A 20,267-nucleotide genomic window follows, 5' to 3' on the forward strand; every position below is an offset into this window, starting at 1 on the left:
GCCACAACTTGAACTAATCGCTCTCCAATGCGCAGCTTCCCTTTGTCGATGAACCACGTGTCGTCACTTGGTGATGTTGATTGAAAGCAATTAAATTGCAGGCGACATAAGCAGGCCACACACATAGACAAGACAAAGATCCCCCGTATAGCCTTAACAGACTGTAGGGGCAAGTGCTGTTAGCGAGCACCTACGAAGGCCGGAACGGCACACGAGGGGGTGGGTGGCCAGCACCACGCCCGGCCGCCTTTGTCTCCCCAGTGGTGGTGTTTACACACCGCACCCAGGTACTCATTTGAGGCTGAGTCAACCTAGGGGAGGCCCAAGACCGGTTCAGATAATCGTCACTGGTGTTGGCCGTGAGCGGGAATGGAACCCGGGCCGCCGGGTTTGTAGTGCAGTGCGCTAACCACGACGCTCTCGTTCCCCACACACACTACACACGTACACACACACCCACATACACACCCACACACACCACACACATAGACACACACACACACGTACCAGTGCGACAGTGCACTCACAGCCTGGACTGGCAGGAAGGCGCCACACAGGTAGCCGGGGCATTGCCTGACATTAGACCGCCGCCCTGACTTTCGTGGCAGTGCACACCACGAAATGAAAAGTGGCCACACATTGAAATGCCACGCACTGGGTGATCCATTTAGAATGACGTTCGTCTCAACTAGTGTTTGAATGTTGTGAAAGAGATGGATCTATATACAGTATTACAGAGAAGAGCATTAAATTATGTAATACGTGAATTTCTTCCCATCGTTTTAATGGTATATCTATACATGGATATCCCTGTATTGCAATGGCGAGGTGGGGAAGTCGTTTGGGAGCCAAGCACATTAGCAAACCTATTCCTAGCCTCACTGTAAACTACAGGTAACAGCTAGCCAACCAGCCACTCATAATATCCCCACTCAGCATAGCCACCCAGCCACTCATAATATCCCCACTCAGCATAGCCAACCAGCCACTCATAATATCTCCACTCAGCATAGCCAACCAGCCACTCATAATATCCCCACTCAGCATAGCCACCCAGCCACTCATATCCCCACTCAGCATAGCCAACAAGCCACTCATAATATCCCCACTCAGCATAGCCAATCAGCCACTCATAATATCCCCACTCAGCATAGCCACCCAGCCACTCATAATATCCCCACTCAGCATAGCCACCCAGCCACTCATATCCCCACTCAGCATAGCCAACAAGCCACTCATAATATCCCCACTCAGCATAGCCAATCAGCCACTCATAATATCCCCACTCAGCGCAGCCAACCAGCCACTCATAATATCCCCACTCAGCATAGCCAATCAGCCACTCATAATATCCCCACTCAGCATAGCCACCCAGCCACTCATAATATCCCCACTCAGCATAGCCAACAAGCCACTCATAATATCCCCACTCAGCATAGCCACCCAGCCACTCATAATATCCCCACTCATCATAGCCATCCATTCACTCATAATATCCCCACTCAGCATAGCCACCCAGCCACTCATAATATCCCCACTCATCATAGCCATCCATTCACTCATAATATCCCCACTCAGCATAGCCACCCAGCCACTCATAATATCCCCACTCATCATAGCCACCCAGCCACTCATAATATCCCCACTCATCATAGCCACCCAGCCACTCATAATATCCCCACTCATCATAGCCACCCAGCCACTCATAATATCCCCACTCAGCATAGCCACCCAGCCACTCATAATATCCCCACTCAGCATAGCCAACAAGCCACTCATAATATCCCCACTCAGCATAGCCACCCAGCCACTCATAATATCCCCACTCATCATAGCCATCCATTCACTCATAATATCCCCACTCAGCATAGCCACCCAGCCACTCATAATATCCCCACTCATCATAGCCACCCAGCCACTCATAATATCCCCACTCATCATAGCCACCCAGCCACTCATAATATCCCCACTCATCATAGCCACCCAGCCACTCATAATATCCCTACTCAGCATAGCCACAGCCACTCATAATATCCCTACTCATCATAGCCAACAAGCCACTCATAATATCCCTACTCATCATAGCCAACAAGCCACTCATAATACCCCCACTTAGCATAGCCACCCAGCCACTCATAATATCCCCACTCAGCATAGCCAACCAGCCACTCATAATATCCCTACTCATCATAGCCACCCAGCCACTCATAATATCCCTACTCAGCATAGCCACCCAGCCACTCATAATATCCCTACTCATCATAGCCAACAAGCCACTCACAATATCCCCACTCAGCATAGCCACCCAGCCACTCATAATATCCCTACTCATCATAGCCAACAAGCCACTCACAATATCCCTACTCAGCATAGCCACAGCCACTCATAATATCCCTACTCATCATAGCCAACAAGCCACTCATAATATCCCCACTCAGCATAGCCACCCAGCCACTCATAATATCCCCACTCAGCATAGCCACCCAGCCACTCATAATATCCCCACTCATCATTGCCACCCAGCCACTCATAATATCCCCCCACTCATCATAGCCAACAAGACACTCATAATATCCCCACTCATCATAGCCAACAAGACACTCATAATATCCCCACTCAGCATAGCCACCCAGCCACTCATAATATCCCCACTCAGCATAGCCAACAACCATTCATAATATCCCCACTCATCATAGCCACAGCCACTCATAATATCCCCACTCAGCATAGCCACCCATTCACTCATAATATCCCCCCACTCATCATAGCCACCAGCCAAGTCACTGGAGAACCAGGTTCTTGAGTCACTGGAGAAACAGGTTCTTGAGTAACTGGAGAACCAGGTTCTTGAGTCACTGGAGAACCAGGTTCTTGAGTCACTGGAGAACCAGGTTCTTGAGTCACTGGAGAACCAGGTTCTTGAGTCACTGGAGAACCAGGTTCTTGAGTCACTGGAGAACCAGGTTCTTGAGTCACTGGAGAACCAGGTTCTTGAGTCACTGGAGAACCAAGTTCTTGAGTCACTGGAGAAGCAGGTTCTCAAGTAGCACGTGGATGAACTCTGCTCGGTCATTGATGACTGCACACACAACAAAAACCCATTTACACATCGTTTAACTCGCTTAATTTGGCTATGATTGGTGCAGTGAAATGGGCACCCTACGGTACCAAAGATAACATCGCAACATTGATATGAGTTACATTAAGACCCCGATTTACGTCTCCCAAATTTTACGTCGTTTTGCAAATACGTCACTTTATTAATACCACTACCTGATTTGCGTCGACTCAACCCACACTTACGTCGCTGACACCATCATCCGTCCTTTCTCGTATCCGTCACCCCAACCTTCGCCTCCACCTCGCCTGTAAATTGCATTGATTTACGTCGTTTCATTAGTTGTCGCACCCTTCAGGAACGCATCGCCGGCACAAACCGGGGTATTACGACACGTGGGTGAGCGCTGTGATAAATATCTTCCGCGGCCATCCGAAAGCATTATTCATCGCCTTGCACGATTGCGATAACATTCCAGTTTCCTCCCACATGAATATAGATGGCCAGACATCCACGTGTAGGGTCAGAGATCTTGGGAAATTGTTCGTGCCAGTTCTGACGAGCAAACCAACTATTAACTACGTTTATAAAAGCAGGTAAAGGCCCACTGAGGCATGTAGCTGTTTTTCAGAAGCGACCTGGCTACAAATGATAGCTCAACGAAGTGGCTTATCATGTGGAAACGTATCGCAGCCAAATACTCTAAACGTATGTTTCTAACTGTGGAGAGAAAACCCAGAGGATCTGGAGAAAAATCCACGCGACCACGAGGAGAACACGCAAACTCCATATATACAGCAGCAGGCGTCGGAGGTTGGGATCGAGAACCCACGACCTTCTGCATACCAGGCGAGGTAGTTAACATCTCGCCCGCGTGGTGTCGAAAGCATGTGGTTGCAACCATCATAATCGACATAACATTGGCCCACCACTGTAAGTATGTATTGCCTGCCCCACAGGCCCTGCACCCACGTAATCAGAATTTGTATCTTGATTTGAAGCTTTCGTGACTGCAGGAACCCATACTCCTTGGTTCTTTCGGTAAAGTCACGTAGGTAGAAAAATAAAATAAATCACGACGTTTCGGTCGCAACACAAGCGTGACTTTACCGAAAGAACCAAAGAGAACAGAATTTGTATGTACACTGGAGGAATCCAAAGAACTATAACAGCTCTTTTTGTTGTTATTATTACACGCTTTTATTCAACTCGCTCTGTTGTTGTCGTATCCTCAAATCTTGGAACTAATTTTAACCCACTTCCCAATGTGGTATCGACTGCAAACTTGATATACTTATGTCATGCTGATGACAATACCATATTCTATCATAAAAAATAAAAAAAGTATTTTTAAACATTCATTTGTATATGTTATGTTTCGGCTTTGCTCTAATTGTCCACGGTCAACTGACATTGGCTGTAAATCACCACGCCCCCTTACGTTATGGCAAGCCTCGGGGCCACTTCCTGGAGTCGTGGAGTTCTGCCATTACTGGTACGGTACATTTCATTAAAGCGTGTTAAAAAAAAGTATTTTTAAATATTACTTATTTAACCGATGTTCTGTAGGCCACAGCGCTGCCCTTCACCACCCCTCCCCACACAGCCTCTCACCACCGCAGGCAGCACTAAAAATAGCATCTTGCAGCATGTCCATTATTTTACTCGCTGCTGCCACTTGTTGGTTTAATTTTAGACTGCCAAGAATATTTGTTAGCACATTTTCAATGAATGCATTCAACGTAAATTGATTTTTTTTTAAATACAATAGGAATGTTAATGTGTAGTAGTGAACATTTGGAATGTTTTGTTTGAGTTTATCTGCGTATGTTGAACGTCTTTTGCACCGAACGTTGAGTCAACGTTGGCGTATTTATTAGGGAGAGACGGATTGCCAGTAATTGGAGGCGACATGTCTGAGGTCCCACCTGATGACGGAGACTTGTGTTGCCTCCGAAACGTAGTGATTTTTTATTTTATTTATATAATATATATTTTTATTAGTTTATTATTCAGCGTGCGTGCAAGTGCTGGAAATCTTAAATTTTAAATTATTTTGCAGCCGACGCAGCCAACCGCGCTAACCGTAACTCGTCATTATTGAAATTGGTGCATTTTCACATTTTGCAGACTTTCTATTCATTTTGTAAAAAAAAATAATCAAATGCTTTCCAGTTACAAAAGTCGAAAAAAATTACAATACAACAGAACAAAATATGGACAGGCCTCTAAAAGTTACTCACAACTGTACCACGTACAGCATACCTGTCAACCTCTAACCGTTTAGCCATATTCTTGTGCAGGGAAATTGAGTTTTCAGGTCCATACTGCGTACATCCGTTTCAATACGGGGAAAAAAGAATCATACGGCCAAATAAATAAAAAAGTCGTGGGACACTTTTTTTCTGTTTATTATTGTACATTTACAACATGAGTGTGTGCATCCACATGTTAAGCGAGCAGCATCAGCATGCAAGATCACAGACAGCATGAGAAGCAGCATCATGGACACCAGTTATCCAAATTAATACATAAAACAGTGTTTGTTTCGTGACAATTTTTTGTCTATTTGTTTGTGTTTCTCCCTTGTGATGGGACTTTGTAGGATGAACTTTAACATTTATAAGGGCACCACGGGGTGACCCATAAGGTCTGAATTGGTCTGTAATAAGGCAGACACTGGTAAGGGATTGACAGATGTGAAGAAGGTAGGGACAATGTCACAATGCACCTGAAATATGTGAAAAGCACGCGTTGGCCCAACGTTTACTGGGTGGGCTGCCTTCTGCAGTGTCTCAACGCCTCTGAATCGAACGTGGAACCGAAACCCCGAGCGCGTCTCAAATTTCAACATGAAAACTTCACGTTAATTATAATACAAAAAAATACAACAAAAATAAGAACTCACAAGTCTCCGTCATGAGGTGGGACCGTCACAGCTAAATTTACTGTATCAAGTGAGGAAAAATACTGAGACAGTAAATCTCGCTGTGACGGTCCCACCTGATGACGGAGACTTGTGTTGCCTCCGAAACGTCGTGATTTTTTATTTTATTTCTATAATATATATTTTTTGTAGTTTATTATTTATTTTTATTTTTACCTACGGGACTTGACCGAAAAAACCTAAGAGTATGAATCCTTGCGGTCACGAAAGCTTCAAATCTAGAAACAAAATTAAGAAGGCAACCTCCAAGAGCGACAATTGACAGCGAGGCCGCTGTGCGGGCTCGCCCCCTAGCGGCGGCGAGCCACGTGTACCCTGGAAACCTAAGGATCGCAAGTCTCCCCCCCCGACCCCCACCGGGGATCGGCAATGGACCGTACCATCAGTAGAACGCAAACACAAGTCGCCTAACGCGTCGTCTCCACGTAACCACAATGCGTGCAGTGCGTGCTCTTAGGTTTTTTCGGTAAAGTCACGTAGGTAAAAATAAACAATAATAAAAAAAAAAATATGAATTAAATAATAAATCATTAATAAAAAATTGTTTCTATTATTATTTTTATTATTTTACCTACGTGACTTTACCGAAAAAACCTAAGAGTATGAATCCTTGCAGTCACAAAAGCTTCAAATCTAGAATCATCCTTTAATTCAATTCAAAATAGCGAAAGATTAAAATAAGCGTCTAAACGTCATTGTTCACAGACCCACTCCACCCCCCCGCCTGTGACGGCGGGGTGGTATCGCCGCCGCGCATGCGCAAAGGTCCTTGCTGGTGGGACCCCGAGAAGACGCCATGAGGTGAGAGGCTCTCCTCGCTCCCGAGGAGGCTTCGCGTGCCATCTTCGGCCGTCCTTCGTCCCCTCACGGCCAGGGGCTTGCGCTCTGCTTAGCCACGGGGTCTCGCTGCGTCGACCTTTGCTCGGTCGTCCCCGGCCGCGGCACGGGATGTTGGTCCTGAGCGATGTGCGGGCCGGGCTTCGGGCCTTAGGCCGAGGCTTTGGGGCCGAGTCGCCGCGTGGCCGCCGCCGCCTCGCCCCGCGCTTTCGGCGTTCCGTGCTCGCTTGATGGCACGGCTATGAGTGCGTTGTTGTTTGTTATAAACATTACACAGCGAGTGAGGTTTAAAGATGTATCGCAATTGCCGCCCAATCGATCACGCGAAATACCAGGCGGGCCAGCAACAGTTATCGACGCGATCGATAACGGGAGTCGATTACGTTTGTTGCATTGAGCCGAGGGAGTGTGTTAAACACACGCGTACAAAGACGGCGATGTTGCTGCGTGCTTTGTTACAACTCGCCCATGATGTAGTTTTAAAATGGTGTACGCGAGATGCGTTGGCCCATTGCGTTGCATTCGGTGCCTCTAAATCGGATGTACGCAACTCATGTGGTGGACACTACGTGGGTTACCACCTCAAAATCTGATGTACGCAACTCATGTACCTGAGCAACACGTCCCAACAGTGTTGGATGACACGACTAAACGTCGCTGATGTGTGAACACACGTGTTGTACAACACGCCGTTCTAGGCCGTAGGCTCTCGCCTGCTCAATGTAGGCAGTTGTGTGTTGTATGGCCTATGCGCGCTATATTTGTACCGAATGCTATAATCATCCTTTTAACCACGTGTCTTATGCGCGTTTGTCCAGTATTATACCTAGTTATACCTAACTTGTGGGCACCACCCAAATCGATTTGGTCTAAATAGGTGTAATGCAGAACTGCACAAGTTTGGTTAAATAACTCACGGCATGTGGAAGCCCTCAGCAGTGGCTTGACTGAAGGCTGTATAAGTACATACTTTTGTATACTTCTGCTACTCCGTGCTATAATCGTTTGCAGTCGATGCAAATTAAATAAAATTTCTATAAAGACCGATGTAGACCGCGTTGAGACTTCGGCAAGAGATCTGCGAGTTGACTTTGTTGAAGCCCGAATGATGTATAACACGTCTATAGATACGTATACTAATAATACGCCTTTTAATTGCAGTCCGTGTGATATGTGCCGGTGTGTTCAAAATTCCACGTGTTATATCCCTCGTGTTTTGTAGCTCTTTAATATTTTTGTTTCACGCAACGTGTAAAATGTGACTGAATCATTCCGGCTCGCTGGTAGACTGGAATAAGCACGTGACTAGGATTTGCTGACCGACTGAAATGAATCTCTGGTTTCGCCCGTCCCTCATTGGAGAACTGTCCACAGTGGGAGCAAACACTTCTCTATACGTGCCTCAATAACGTTTACAGTTGAGATGGTGCTCGTCATGAACTAAAATATACTCTATACGTGCTTGAATAACGTTTAAAGTTGAGATGGTGCTCGTCATGAACTAAAATATACTCTATACGTGCCTCAATAACGTTTAAAGTTGAGATGGTGCTCGTCATGAACTAAAATGTAACTTGACTATCGCTCAACAGTATGCTACGGCTTCAGAAGCGGCTGTCAGCCAGCGTGCTGCGCTGTGGAAAGAAGAAGGTCTGGCTGGACCCCAACGAAACAAACGAGATCGCAAACGCAAACTCAAGTAAGGATCGCCACAAAAACCACAGCGTCTTAACATTGTGGAAACTGATACTTGGCTCACTTGATACAGCAAATCTAGCTGTGACGGTCCCACCTGATGGCGGAGACTTGTGTTGCCTCCGAAACGTCGTGATTTTTATTTAATTTTTTATTTTACTTTTATTAATTTAAATTTTGTTACCTATGTGACTTTACCGAAAAAACCTAAGAATATGTTAGACATTGACTTTGTAAGAGTTTTATAGTGGTAAAACGTGGGTAAACTCGCCTTTGGTAAATTCTATATGAAAAGGGGGTAAAACTACATTGATCAGCGTTAACCCTCGCCCACCCCACTTGTTCACTTGTTCTAACCTCGTTCTTTTTTTGTCTTCAGGGCAGCAGATCCGCAAGTTGATTAAGGATGGCTTGATCATCCGCAAACCGGTGGCGGTGCACTCGCGTGCACGCTGCCGCAAGAACCTGGAGGCGCGGCGCAAGGGTCGGCACATGGGCTACGGTAAGCGGTCACCCTGGTGCCCCGCTCACCCTGTGCCGGGCACTCCGTCTCTCTTCTCAGTGCTCTACATTCTCTCACACCCTTAGTGTATGCTTGTAAAAGAGCCATGCTCAATGTTGTCCTCTTGAAAAAGCTGCCGACCATGTGATAATTTTAATGGTTGGCAGGAGTTGTTTGAAATCTGTGTGCTTATGGGCGTGCTCTTGAGTGTGTGAACACCGATTCTAGGTGGGAAATAATGCAAGACCTGAGGTAATGTGGGTGTCCCGGGTTGCCCCGTGTTTTCTATATCTCATGGTTGCATGAATCCTGTGCTAGCCCTGAACAATGCAATATTGATTGGTGTAGCTTTTAGAGTGTAAAAGTACAAAGTTGTAACGAACTAGTTGGATTTTAATTTGTTGAATTCAGATCAAGCATCATAGCCACGCCTTTCTAATGTTTCTTTCTGCTGTCCTTGCAGGTAAGCGCAAGGGTACAGCCAACGCCCGTATGCCAGAGAAGCTGGTGTGGATGCGGCGCATGCGGATTCTGCGCCGTCTCCTGCGCAAGTACCGTGAGGCCAAGAAGATCGATCGCCACATGTGAGTGCCACTCGCAGAAAAAGCAGGACCACCTAAGAACAGCCAAATATACATTACAACACATAGAGTTATTTTTGTTATGTGAATGTATGTGGTTCATGGCTTGACTGTTTTTATGAACGTAATTTTTAGGTACCACAATCTGTACCTGAAAGTGAAAGGTAACGTGTTCAAGAACAAGCGCATTCTGATGGAGCACATCCACAAGATGAAGGCTGACAAGGCCCGCAAGAAGCTCCTCGCGTAAGTGGCCGTGCTAACCCGAGAATTTAGAAGTGTTGCACTTTCCTGGCTTTGATATACGGTGTGTTCTCACAATCATGGATTAACATGTGAACATTTGTCACTCGCTGTAAACCTAACCCACGTGCGTCCTGATTGCTTTGCTCTGCAGTGACCAGGCAGAGGCTCGTCGCTCCAAGACAAAGGAAGCACGCAAGCGCCGTGAGGAGCGCCTCCTGGCCAAGAAGGAGGAGATCCTGAAGACTCTGTCCAAGGAGGAGGAGAGCTCCAAGAAGTGAGCCTTCCCTGCTGGGGAGGTCAACTCGCATCATCAACCTTGTATCTTCTTGTCAGTCAATAAACTATGAAAACCCCACACCCATTGTCTCCTGGTTTTGATGTTGAATGCGAGTTTTGTTGTACTTGGATGTCATGGTGTAATGGGTTATCCCCACTGAACTTGAAATCCAGAGGCCGCTGACAGCTGAACTGAGCACCGAGCAGTAGTGGTACCCTGGAGATCGAACTTTATTCGTTCCAGAAGGCCATTCGAACGCCGAATTTATTTTCTCCATAAGAATTAATGTTAATGTCATTAATTGGTTCCAGACACAATAAATCTCTCAAAGAATTTTTACAGGAAGTTTACAGTAATTACATGCATAAAATCATACAAAAAAACCATGGAATAAATTAAATATAAAGTTGATGGTTTGAGTGGAAGGTGGTGAGGTGGTGGTGTTATTGTTTGGAAGGGGAAGTCCCCTTCCATAATGTCGGGTAACTGCCCTTCTGGGGTTCTTCTGTGCCTCTTTTCTGCCACTGAGTCACTTGAGCTCTTTCTGACTAAAAACTTATCTAAAGAGGTTTGTTTCTGCCTCTGTTTTAAGATGTTTCGAAAATGACATTGCTTTATCATGAAAAGATTGCTCACTCGGTTGGCCACTGCCTTATCTGGGTGATATTTTTCTACAAAATTCTGTAACTCAACCCATTTTGCACATTTCTTTTATCACTAAAATAAAGGAAATTAACAAAAAAGTTAAGAACTATGTTTTGCGGGTAACTGCACTGGTGAGGGCTACGCGTTAACTGAGCCTCTCACACGGTAAAACCTTTGGACAAGCGTCATGCACGCTGCCCATACGCGTCTCAGCCGTACAGGTTTCAGGTCGCGATTGCCAGTTCAATCTCCGAATTTCGTTCGGTTTCTGGAGCAAAAAATGTTTGGAAATATCGTTCGAGCACCGATTTGTTCGAGTTCTGGTGCGTTCAATCTCCGAGGTTTTAATGTATAATGAGTACGGAACAGTTGATTGCCAGAGGTCAAGAGTTAGTATTACTATCTCTTCCACCAGGTGTAGTTACCTTGGAAGAGCAGGCCGAGCAAGACCTCTCGGAAGGTCTTTAGAGCTCTAATGGAGGCATTTTGGCCACCAGTGGCAAGAAGCAAAACATTTTAGGTTTTCTCGGGCTGTGTACCCCATTGTGCTGGTTTAGCTTGGAAAGCTTCACGAGTATAAAGAGTTCCAGGAGGGTATTGTCAAGTTTTTGCAGTTAAAGATTGCTATGTACAATTAAACATGACTTGTATTGCTCGTGAATTGGCGTAGAATATAAATGCACGTTATAGGGATTTTGTTTGAACCCCTTGCAATTTGTCTTTATTAATGACGAGATGTATGCTTTGAAGTGATTCATGAGATGGGTAGACAACTGGACGTGTGGTACTCTGATCATTGATCTTGTCCTGTGTTCAAGACTTGACCTGGGCATGTGAAAATCGGTTCAGGAAAGTGCAATCCAATTGTCTTGAATGACGCTGGGCTGAATCATTCGAGCAGAGGCCACACGGATTTGAATTTAACGCATAGCAAATGGAATTGTGAGGTCCAACTGGTAATGAGAAATCAAGCTACCATTCTTCAAGCGGCATTAAGTCTGAAGTTGCACTGAAATTGAAGGTGCTGTATGTTTTGCCAGTGACACTTCCTGGCCTACACTGAAGCACATCACATCCGGTTTGATCAATGTCGTGCAAAGATTGACTAGAAATTATGGGTTGATTTGAAGCTTTCGTGACTGCAGGAACCCATACTCTGGTTCTTTCGGTAAGTCACGTATGTAGAAATCAAACAAATCACGACGTTTCGATCGCAACACAAGCAATCCTTTTATTTTATTTCTACCTACTTGACTTTACCGAAAGAACCAAAGAGTAGACGTTCTGGGTTTTGTGGGAAAGCCAGTACAGTATCTGGAAATGTCTTCAGTAACCATATTTTATTTTTTCCTACGGCGTACCGTTTGAGAGGTACGTCTTGTAAATTACATATGTCCACTCGTTCGCCTGTTTGCGGTACGATATGCTTCCTGTTGCACGTAATGGAGTACGCTTTTTTTACCCGAGCTCAATTACCTCTAAGCCCCACCCATGGCAACCTTATGTTTTACACAATGATGTCATGGGATCTTTCATGTCCACTGCAGCATAGCGAAAACATTTTTTTTAGGTTTATACATTGACTATTAACGATGGAAGCCTGTCCGACGGGAAGTGCAAATTTCCAACAAGCGGTGACGTCATGTGACCACCCCACATTGATACAATGCCAAAAGCAAAACGTAAGTAATTTAGGTGGTCAAATATTGCTTAACGTCAATATTCCATTGCGCCAGCTGCGCAGACCGTATGTGCAGACCTGCGGGTTTAATACGTCGTGAGTCGGGATGGGAATGAGCTCATAAACCTCCCAACATTTGAGATACAAGGAAGAATTCGACAAGATTTGGGTTAATTTGCATATTTTATAAATGCTCTGCGGTCGACACACCACCACCCAAGTGTTGGGACAGGCATGAGACTGCATTTTGCAGGTATGGATGTGTTTGGCCATTTGAGCTTAAATGCGTTTCAGCTTGCGCCTTGGGAAGGTGCTCACGTGTTGCGGGGAGTGGTGGTTCAGCCTGAAATGGGTGAATGGCTTTGTGTGCAAACATCACTGGGGAGAGGTGTCAGTGTGGTGTGTGGACCCACCATGCGTGTCGTACCTGCTAACAATCTACATAGGCTGGTTGGGATCTTTACGTTTTGGGGCGTGGCGGTGGCCTCGAGATTTACTGAACCACAACCCAACTGACCAGAGTTTCAATCCGCAGATAACGTCTGTGGCAATTCGTATCTCAACCTGGCCTGGCCTTCCTAAGCTTGACTTGGCTTTAAACAGTATCTCGTGCGGGCATTTCAACATCGGCACGGCTTGAATGCTACAAACGACACTTGCCGTAACAGTCGACATCTATAGTGGTACCTTGTGTGCATCGTTTTGTGAGGTATGCATATGCGCATTTCAGTGTACCATGTACACGTGTTGTCTTTTTGGTCTGCCATTGCATACGTTTTAATGTTCGTGTTTGACGGCGCACGTGTCAAGATGGGCACAAATGCACCATTAATCCCTACGTTTCCATTTGCAATGTTACCCCAACATGAGGTGTTCACTTCGTGATCATAGAAAACGTCGGCCACTGGTTCCACATTGCATTGCTCAGGTACATGTTGATATGACCTTCATTTGACTGGTGGGTTGCAGACCGTTCCCTTTGTGCCTTCCTCTTCATGTCCTTGCAAAGTGAGTTGATGGATTGCACCAAACAAATTTACTCACCCATGTTGCAATGTTTTAACACGAGAGCACACAGAAAATCAAAGCGCAGTTAATAACGCACCACAACCGCAAGCAAGAACAAATTGTCACAAGGGCTTCACTCTTTTTGCCAAGAAACCTTAAGTACGCAATCTAACCTAAAACCTTTACTATTGGTCGCGAAAGCCAATGTGTTAAACCAAAACACATTCCTGCGGAGGGAGCTGGTAGGAACGTTGAGTTGCTCAGTCAATGGCCAGGGTCAACGGCGGCGTGGTGTATTCCGCAAATATGGCCGACTGAGGGCGGGCACTAGCCGGCATGAGTAGGTTAAACGTTGAGTTTTATAAGGGCACCACGGGGTGACCAGCCCTTCCCCACCCAGCCCTTCCCTGCACGACGGACGGACACAATAATCCCCTGTGGGCTGGTGCAACCAGATTCCTACCAGTATAACCTTTGGTTCTACCACAACGTGCTGAGGACAAGGTATAACAACCTTTATAACTAGGTTAGGGGTCATTAATAAAAACATTTTTTTTAGCAATGGCTGAATGGGAAAAGTTACGTTTTAAAAATACAGCTTGACATAATTAAGAAACAACTTAAAAAAAATGAAAAAATAAGTATTTCAGTAAAGACAGATTTTTAAAAGCAGCCGTTTTCTTAAGACGTGTCTTTTAAACACAGATCTAATCACTGATATGGCTAGGGTGAACTTTGAAAGTGTGGTTATGGCTCTTATCAAACATTTTTAAACAGCTCCAAAGACTTTGACCTGCAGATAAATTTCACTCCTTGTAACATTTCACCCCAGAAACCGATAGAGCTGAAATTCATGGACAGACGTTCAGGGAAGGTGAGATTCTCACAAAGGTTCAGTTCACGAATTAAGATGAATATTTCCATTACTTTAGGATTAATTTGTTGGAAACCTCAAACCAATGTGACAAGTTGGACACTAGCAATGACATACATTTGGCCAGAAAATATATTAATGCGTTCGATAAAAAAAAACTTTTGGAGTTGTTCAACATTTTACCCAGCTTAAAATCTAACTTGGAAAGTGTGTTCTAAAATATTGGAGCTGTGCCAATCTGGACATGCAGATCAGTACTTTCATCTCAGAGCACATTTCACACACAGTTCCAGCATTGCTTGTGTACACCACCTTTGCTGTGAGCAGGTTTAACTTTGCAGAGCAACGAGAAGCAAACACAGAATAGGTTTTAGTGACTTTTATTCGATGTTACATCACAATAAAAAAAAAACTAACATGGAAATGGAAAGCACGACAAATGTTATTGATATTTAAAGTTCATGATTGGCTCAAAAGTCACCAGCATATAGTAAGGTGTGTGGGTGGATGAGTGGGCTCACACTATCGCCAGGACTTTACTAAAATCCGTATTTCGTTTTGAGTTCTTCCACCAACGCAATGTATGCTGCTATGGCGTCGTCCTTGCTTTTGCCTGAATGAATGAGAGGGAGAACAATTAGAGGTTAGGATTCAATCCATCAAGCTGAAATATGCGGTGCAAATTCGTAAGAAATAAGCGTGCTCACATTCCAGGGATTTGAAGCGGCTGTTACAAAAAGGGGGCTCCTATCGTTAATCAAGCAGCAATTTCTGATCCAAAAGAATCGTGTGCACAACAGGATTTACCTTTCTTGGCGTTCCACGCATTCCACTTGGCTTTTCCTTTAAAGTCGAGCATGCCTGGAGCGTCTGCAATCGGGGAACATTTTTATACGTGTGTAAAAAAAAAAAGCTAAACATCTCAAAACGGTGGATATTCAAACGAGTTGGACAATTACGCTTGATTTTTTGTTGGTTCGTTTAAAGATTCTCCAGAAAACAAAAATCACACTTGACCCGGCCGTCCCATGGCAGAGACCCTGCGGGTTTGTCAAACCCAAACTCGCTGTCAAATCCATCCCAGGCTGCAAAGCTCAAAGCTGCCAGTGGCCGATGGGCGACGGGCTTGTCCGTGGCCACGTACCGGTCGTGTTGTCCCCCACCATGACTTGCTTGAACAGGGCGTACACTTCCAGCATCTCGTTGTCTGAAGGTTTGGTCTTCAGATTCTTGACATCGGCGGCAGCTTGGTCAAACTTCTCCTGTCAAGACGACAATTCACAACGTCACCAGCCCATCGAGACATGGCTGCGTTTTGCCAGCGACATCACCACGGCCACTGTGTGGGTGGATATGGGACTGGCATGAAGCCAGACCTGGCATGCCCATGGTTTCTTTTTTTATTTTCGCCCCCCAATGTCAAACCAAAGCAATGACAGGATTTGTAAATCAAATCACATTTTTTCACAAACATCCATCCCATCGCCCCCACGTGCACGGCAATGAGCTTACGGATGTTTAAACAAAGCAAACACAAAAACCCCCCGACTGATTAGGCGTGCTCAGGCGACCGAGAAATTGTGATCGATAAAGTGTCGAGGCCTCACCACGAAGAGGCATTGCATTTGGCAACTACACCCGCCTACCCACGACTTCATTAACAAAATGCACACGAAGCCTATAACGCACAATAAAACCAAAACGCACAATAAAACCTATAAACGCACAATAAAACCTAGAACACACAGTGCACACTTTGTGCGATCGTCACGCAAAGCAAGCCCAATCCCAAGCACAACGCAGCCCAACATCCTGGGGCAGCTTCTGCAGCAGCAGCACCACCAGGCCCGAACGAGATGTATGACATGGCACACTCGAACCAGAGATATGCACTTTGAACAACATCGGCGGTCGGTAAATATATTTAAGGCAGCTTTCTTTCTCTCTCGGTTCGCAATCTTTATCACCGGGGCCGATTCGCTCAACGGAATTGTACGCAACTGGCTACGAAACCAGAATACAACAACCTCGAACCCAGATGTTGGTGACTGCAACGAGATACGGAACCAGACGGTGCCTCTAAAATCTAAAAAAATCAGCAATCACGAAATCCGAGACACACACACAGAGAGAGCACGCTGGCCTGGCACCTCGCCCCGCCTCTAACTCGACCTCTAGAAACCCAACGCCGAGTTCCAGCTGACACCGACATAACCGAACACCCGAATCTCGCCAAGCGGGCAGCAATTGCAGCCTGCTGCTGCACCGCCACACCTGGGACATGTTGACGGCGCGGAAGTCTCTGGCGAAGTGGAGGAGGCGGCGAGCGGGCGGGCGCGGACTAACACCGCGCGAGTAAAGCGGCTGTGGTTGTAGCGGGGTAGAGGGGGCGGGGTAAGGGGAGGAGTCGAGTCACGTGCGCTGCGGATTGCTCCGCGATTGGTCGAGATCTCTTGAGGAGGGGGGGGCGAGCAACTTGGGGTTTATCACGTGGGCTTAGCGAGGGCGGAGCTAAGTAGGCCGTTCCCATATTGGGTGGAGGTAGGGGGGGGGGCGATCACGTGGTTCGTTGACCTTTGTTACGACTGGAGCAAGCGACGGCGCTGATTGGCGGAGGTGATGTCACGCGATCGTTTGAGGAGGTCTGCGGTCGATGTCACCCCAGGACACGTGGAGGTTGAGGGTTCAATAGCCTGTACCAGGCTTCTGCAGACACGGGGTTTCAGCATTGGAGTCCAATAGCAGTGGAATAACGCATGGCGTGGTTCAGAATAGGGGGTGGGATAGCGAAAGTGACACATTCCTGCGGAGGGAGCTGGTAGGAACGTTGGGTTGCTCGGTCAATGGCCAGGGTCAACGGCGGCGTGGTGTATTCCGCAAATATGGCGGACTGTGAGGGCGGGCACAAGCCGGCGTGAGTAGGTTAAACGTTGAGTTTTATAAGGGCACCACGGGGTGACCAGCCCCTCCCCACCCAGCCCCACCCTCTCCACCCAGCCCCACCCCTCCCATTTTTGAATGCACGACGGACGGACACAATAGTCCCCTGTGGGCTGGTGGAACCAGGTGGTTCCTACCAGTAAAAACAAATGAGATGTCAAATACTTTGTTTTATGGAAACGTCGATGTTCACTGAAATAACACTGTGGAACAAAAAAATGTGTTCCTGGGTAGTATTATCTCCTAATTGCTTATGCCTCAAAACTACAGAAAATGGCTATTATTCCCCACAAACTTTGCTTTTGTGACCAGGACAGTGATATTTTGAAATTTACCTATTTTCAATGAGAAAACGTATTTGTGTCATTCCTTCACATAAAGTCCTGGTCACAAAAGCAAAGTTTATGGGGAATAATAGCCATTTTATATTTTTTGGCATAAGCAATTAAAACATGACACTACCCGAAAATCGTGTTACATAGTGTAATCAGCACATTCGTCAGTAAAACTGCCTTAAAAGAAAACACATTTCAAATGTGTGATGAAGGCCCATTGTCCCAAACGTCACCTATTATATAATTTTACATTTTAAGGCCACAGTGTTATTGACAAATTAGTATTTATTGTGAGTGTGTACTACTGGAAATGCAGTATCATTTCACCAAATATAACGTTTACTAAAAATCGGAACTATGTTTTTTGAAGGATTGTTTCCAGGAAAGAGTAATGTAAACATAAAAAAACAATGCCGAATAAAGTTAATAGTACAATAGCAAATAAATTAAATCAACAAAAGGCTATTGGTTTTCGGTTCAACACCCATCAGAAACTTCCGTGACTTTTCAGGTTATACTGTATATCGTAAAACTGCATGTCCACCGAGATGGAGCGATGCAATTCATTCATGTGCTGGGTGGTCGTTGGGTTATCCATCGCAGGGAGGCGAGAGGTGGCGGTGGCTTGGAAAGGCCATCCAGCAGAGGATTTGAGATGTTTCAGGAGTTAAAATGCCAATGTCGAGGTTTTCTAGCCACAGTGAGGCTTCAGGAGAGAGAGCTCGTGTCATTGCACTGTTCCTCCGTTGAAGGAACACACACTGCAGTGGCTTACTGTATGGCCCACAGTTTGGGTCGCATGGCGATGATAACCAAGCCTACCTAAGTCTCCTCTAAGAGCTGAGACGTTAAAGGGTAAAGTTCAGCAACGGGCATCTCTTTTTGTGGGGCGCTTTGTCGAATAACGATCAAGGCTACGCCTATTGACCCGCCACCTCCCGCTTGTATTTCGTGCGGGAATTAAATAAAGTGTCGACAAAGAAAGCACTCATTTGCATTACGCAGACGGTGCAAAGTTTGCGCCCACGCGTGGCAAAGCAGAAACACGAGAGCCAAAGAAAAATCCCCCCCAGCATGGTCAACGCAACGTGAACCGGACAAAGAATGGGCACCCACGGAATACTGACACCACGAACTTAACCGTGCTTGGCAACGCAGCACCGACTTTCAATTGAGCAGTTTCGTCCGTCGAATTGCATCGTGTTGGCAATGCATTCACATTGGCTGAATCACAATCAGTACTTGTGAATACAAAAAAAACCCCACTCCACTGGCGTGGTTGCCAATTGTTGTATTGCGTAAGGCATAGACATACATACGGAACTTATTTCGCACCGTATATAGACAACCGTGATATTTCGCATGGGTGTCGGTGTGGTGTGAGCAATAGACGTGATATAAACTCGCACAGCTAGATCGCCCCGCACCCCCTTACTGGCAGACTACAATCGTGTTGTGATGACACATGGAGCCCCTTTGTGACAGCCTCCTGCCACAACGATGATTTGGACTCTCGGTGCAACTGCCAAAGCTCTCAGCTTGCTGCTGGTCGTCGAGTTCACGCCCGACGGTTAGATCCCATTGGGCGGGGGGGGGGGGTCGACTCAGCCCATAATTCTGGGTGGATAAAATATATACCATTTTGTGGGGAACTAACGGCGGTCGATTTTTTACGGATAGGCTGGTCTCCCGTCACAAGGATGTGGAAATGTCCACCCCCCCCCCCCCACCTTGCTTCAGAAGGTTTAACACGTAGAATTTCGCGACCAATATTATTCATAAAAGGTCATCCATTTAGTACGTATGCATGGAGGGGGGCGGGGGGGGGGGTTAACCCAAATGCGTACGCTTACGTATGGGGTATCTACTGACAATGTACGCAGAGGAAACGGGGGGGGGGGGGGTGAAGCCTCGACAATAATTTGTCTACATTGGCCTTCAAATGAGTTAGATAGTCCGGCGGTGGACTATCTGTTTGCTTAAAAATCGTTAATATTATTAATCCTTGATCGTTTCTGCGTGGATTAAATATCGGCCGTTCTATAGGATTCGGGGGGGGGGGGGGTGCGTCAGACGTACGTACGCAGGTGGTGGGGGTGTAAAAAATACGCTTGCGTACAGGGAGGTGGGGAGGGATCAAGTTTTGACAGATTTTTGCGTACCTATTAAATGGATGGCCCCGAATAAAGGGTTTTTGGTTAGATCGCGTAAGTATAAATGTGTCGAAACCTTCCACCACCCGACACAGCCAATTAGTAAGGGATTTGTCACGTAAACAAAACGTCAATTAGTTACTAATTCAGCCCACCGGCGTGTTGGAGAGTAAATCCACAACATTTATAACTAGATTTTTTTGCCCGTCCAAGGACGGTTGTATATTGCAGTACATCTGAAATATTAAATAGAAAAATTGTTCAGCTCATGATTGTTAATGAGGGGGGGTGCCCCATGTGGAGTGACGTCACCCGCTAATGGTTATTGGGGAGGGGTGCGGTATGTGGAGTGACGTCACCTTCCTCATGGTTATTGTGGAGGGGTGCAGCATGTGGAGTGACGTCACCCGCTCATGATTATTAATGAGGGGAGGGGTGCGGCGTGTGGAGTGCGCGACCTTCTTGTGCGTTCGTGTAAATTTACCTGC

The 20,267-nt window shown here is 46.1% G+C and overlaps 2 protein-coding genes across 2 annotated transcripts; one reads left to right on the plus strand and one right to left on the minus strand.

The window, feature by feature from the left end:
• The first annotated feature begins 6,710 nt into the window (after positions 1–6,710).
• RPL19 (ribosomal protein L19) lies at positions 6,711–10,221 on the plus strand. Its single transcript, XM_078880193.1, has 6 exons — positions 6,711–6,806; positions 8,435–8,541; positions 8,917–9,039; positions 9,503–9,623; positions 9,756–9,866; positions 10,018–10,221. Exons 1-6 carry the CDS (start codon positions 6,802–6,804, stop codon positions 10,142–10,144), a joined length of 594 nt encoding a protein of 197 aa, XP_078736319.1. The 5' UTR covers positions 6,711–6,801; the 3' UTR covers positions 10,145–10,221.
• Positions 10,222–14,715: 4,494 nt separating this feature from the next.
• On the minus strand, positions 14,716–16,758 carry DBI (diazepam binding inhibitor, acyl-CoA binding protein). Its single transcript, XM_078855683.1, has 4 exons — positions 16,626–16,758; positions 15,496–15,613; positions 15,159–15,221; positions 14,716–14,964 (listed from the first exon to the last, which is right to left on the minus strand). The coding sequence occupies exons 1-4, from the start codon at positions 16,632–16,634 to the stop codon at positions 14,891–14,893; spliced, it is 264 nt and encodes an 87-aa protein (XP_078711809.1). The 5' UTR covers positions 16,635–16,758; the 3' UTR covers positions 14,716–14,890.
• Positions 16,759–20,267: the final 3,509 nt, after the last annotated feature.

Source organism: Lampetra fluviatilis, chromosome 1 (assembly GCF_964198595.1).
Source record: "Lampetra fluviatilis chromosome 1, kcLamFluv1.1, whole genome shotgun sequence".
NCBI lineage: Eukaryota > Metazoa > Chordata > Hyperoartia > Petromyzontiformes > Petromyzontidae > Lampetra > Lampetra fluviatilis.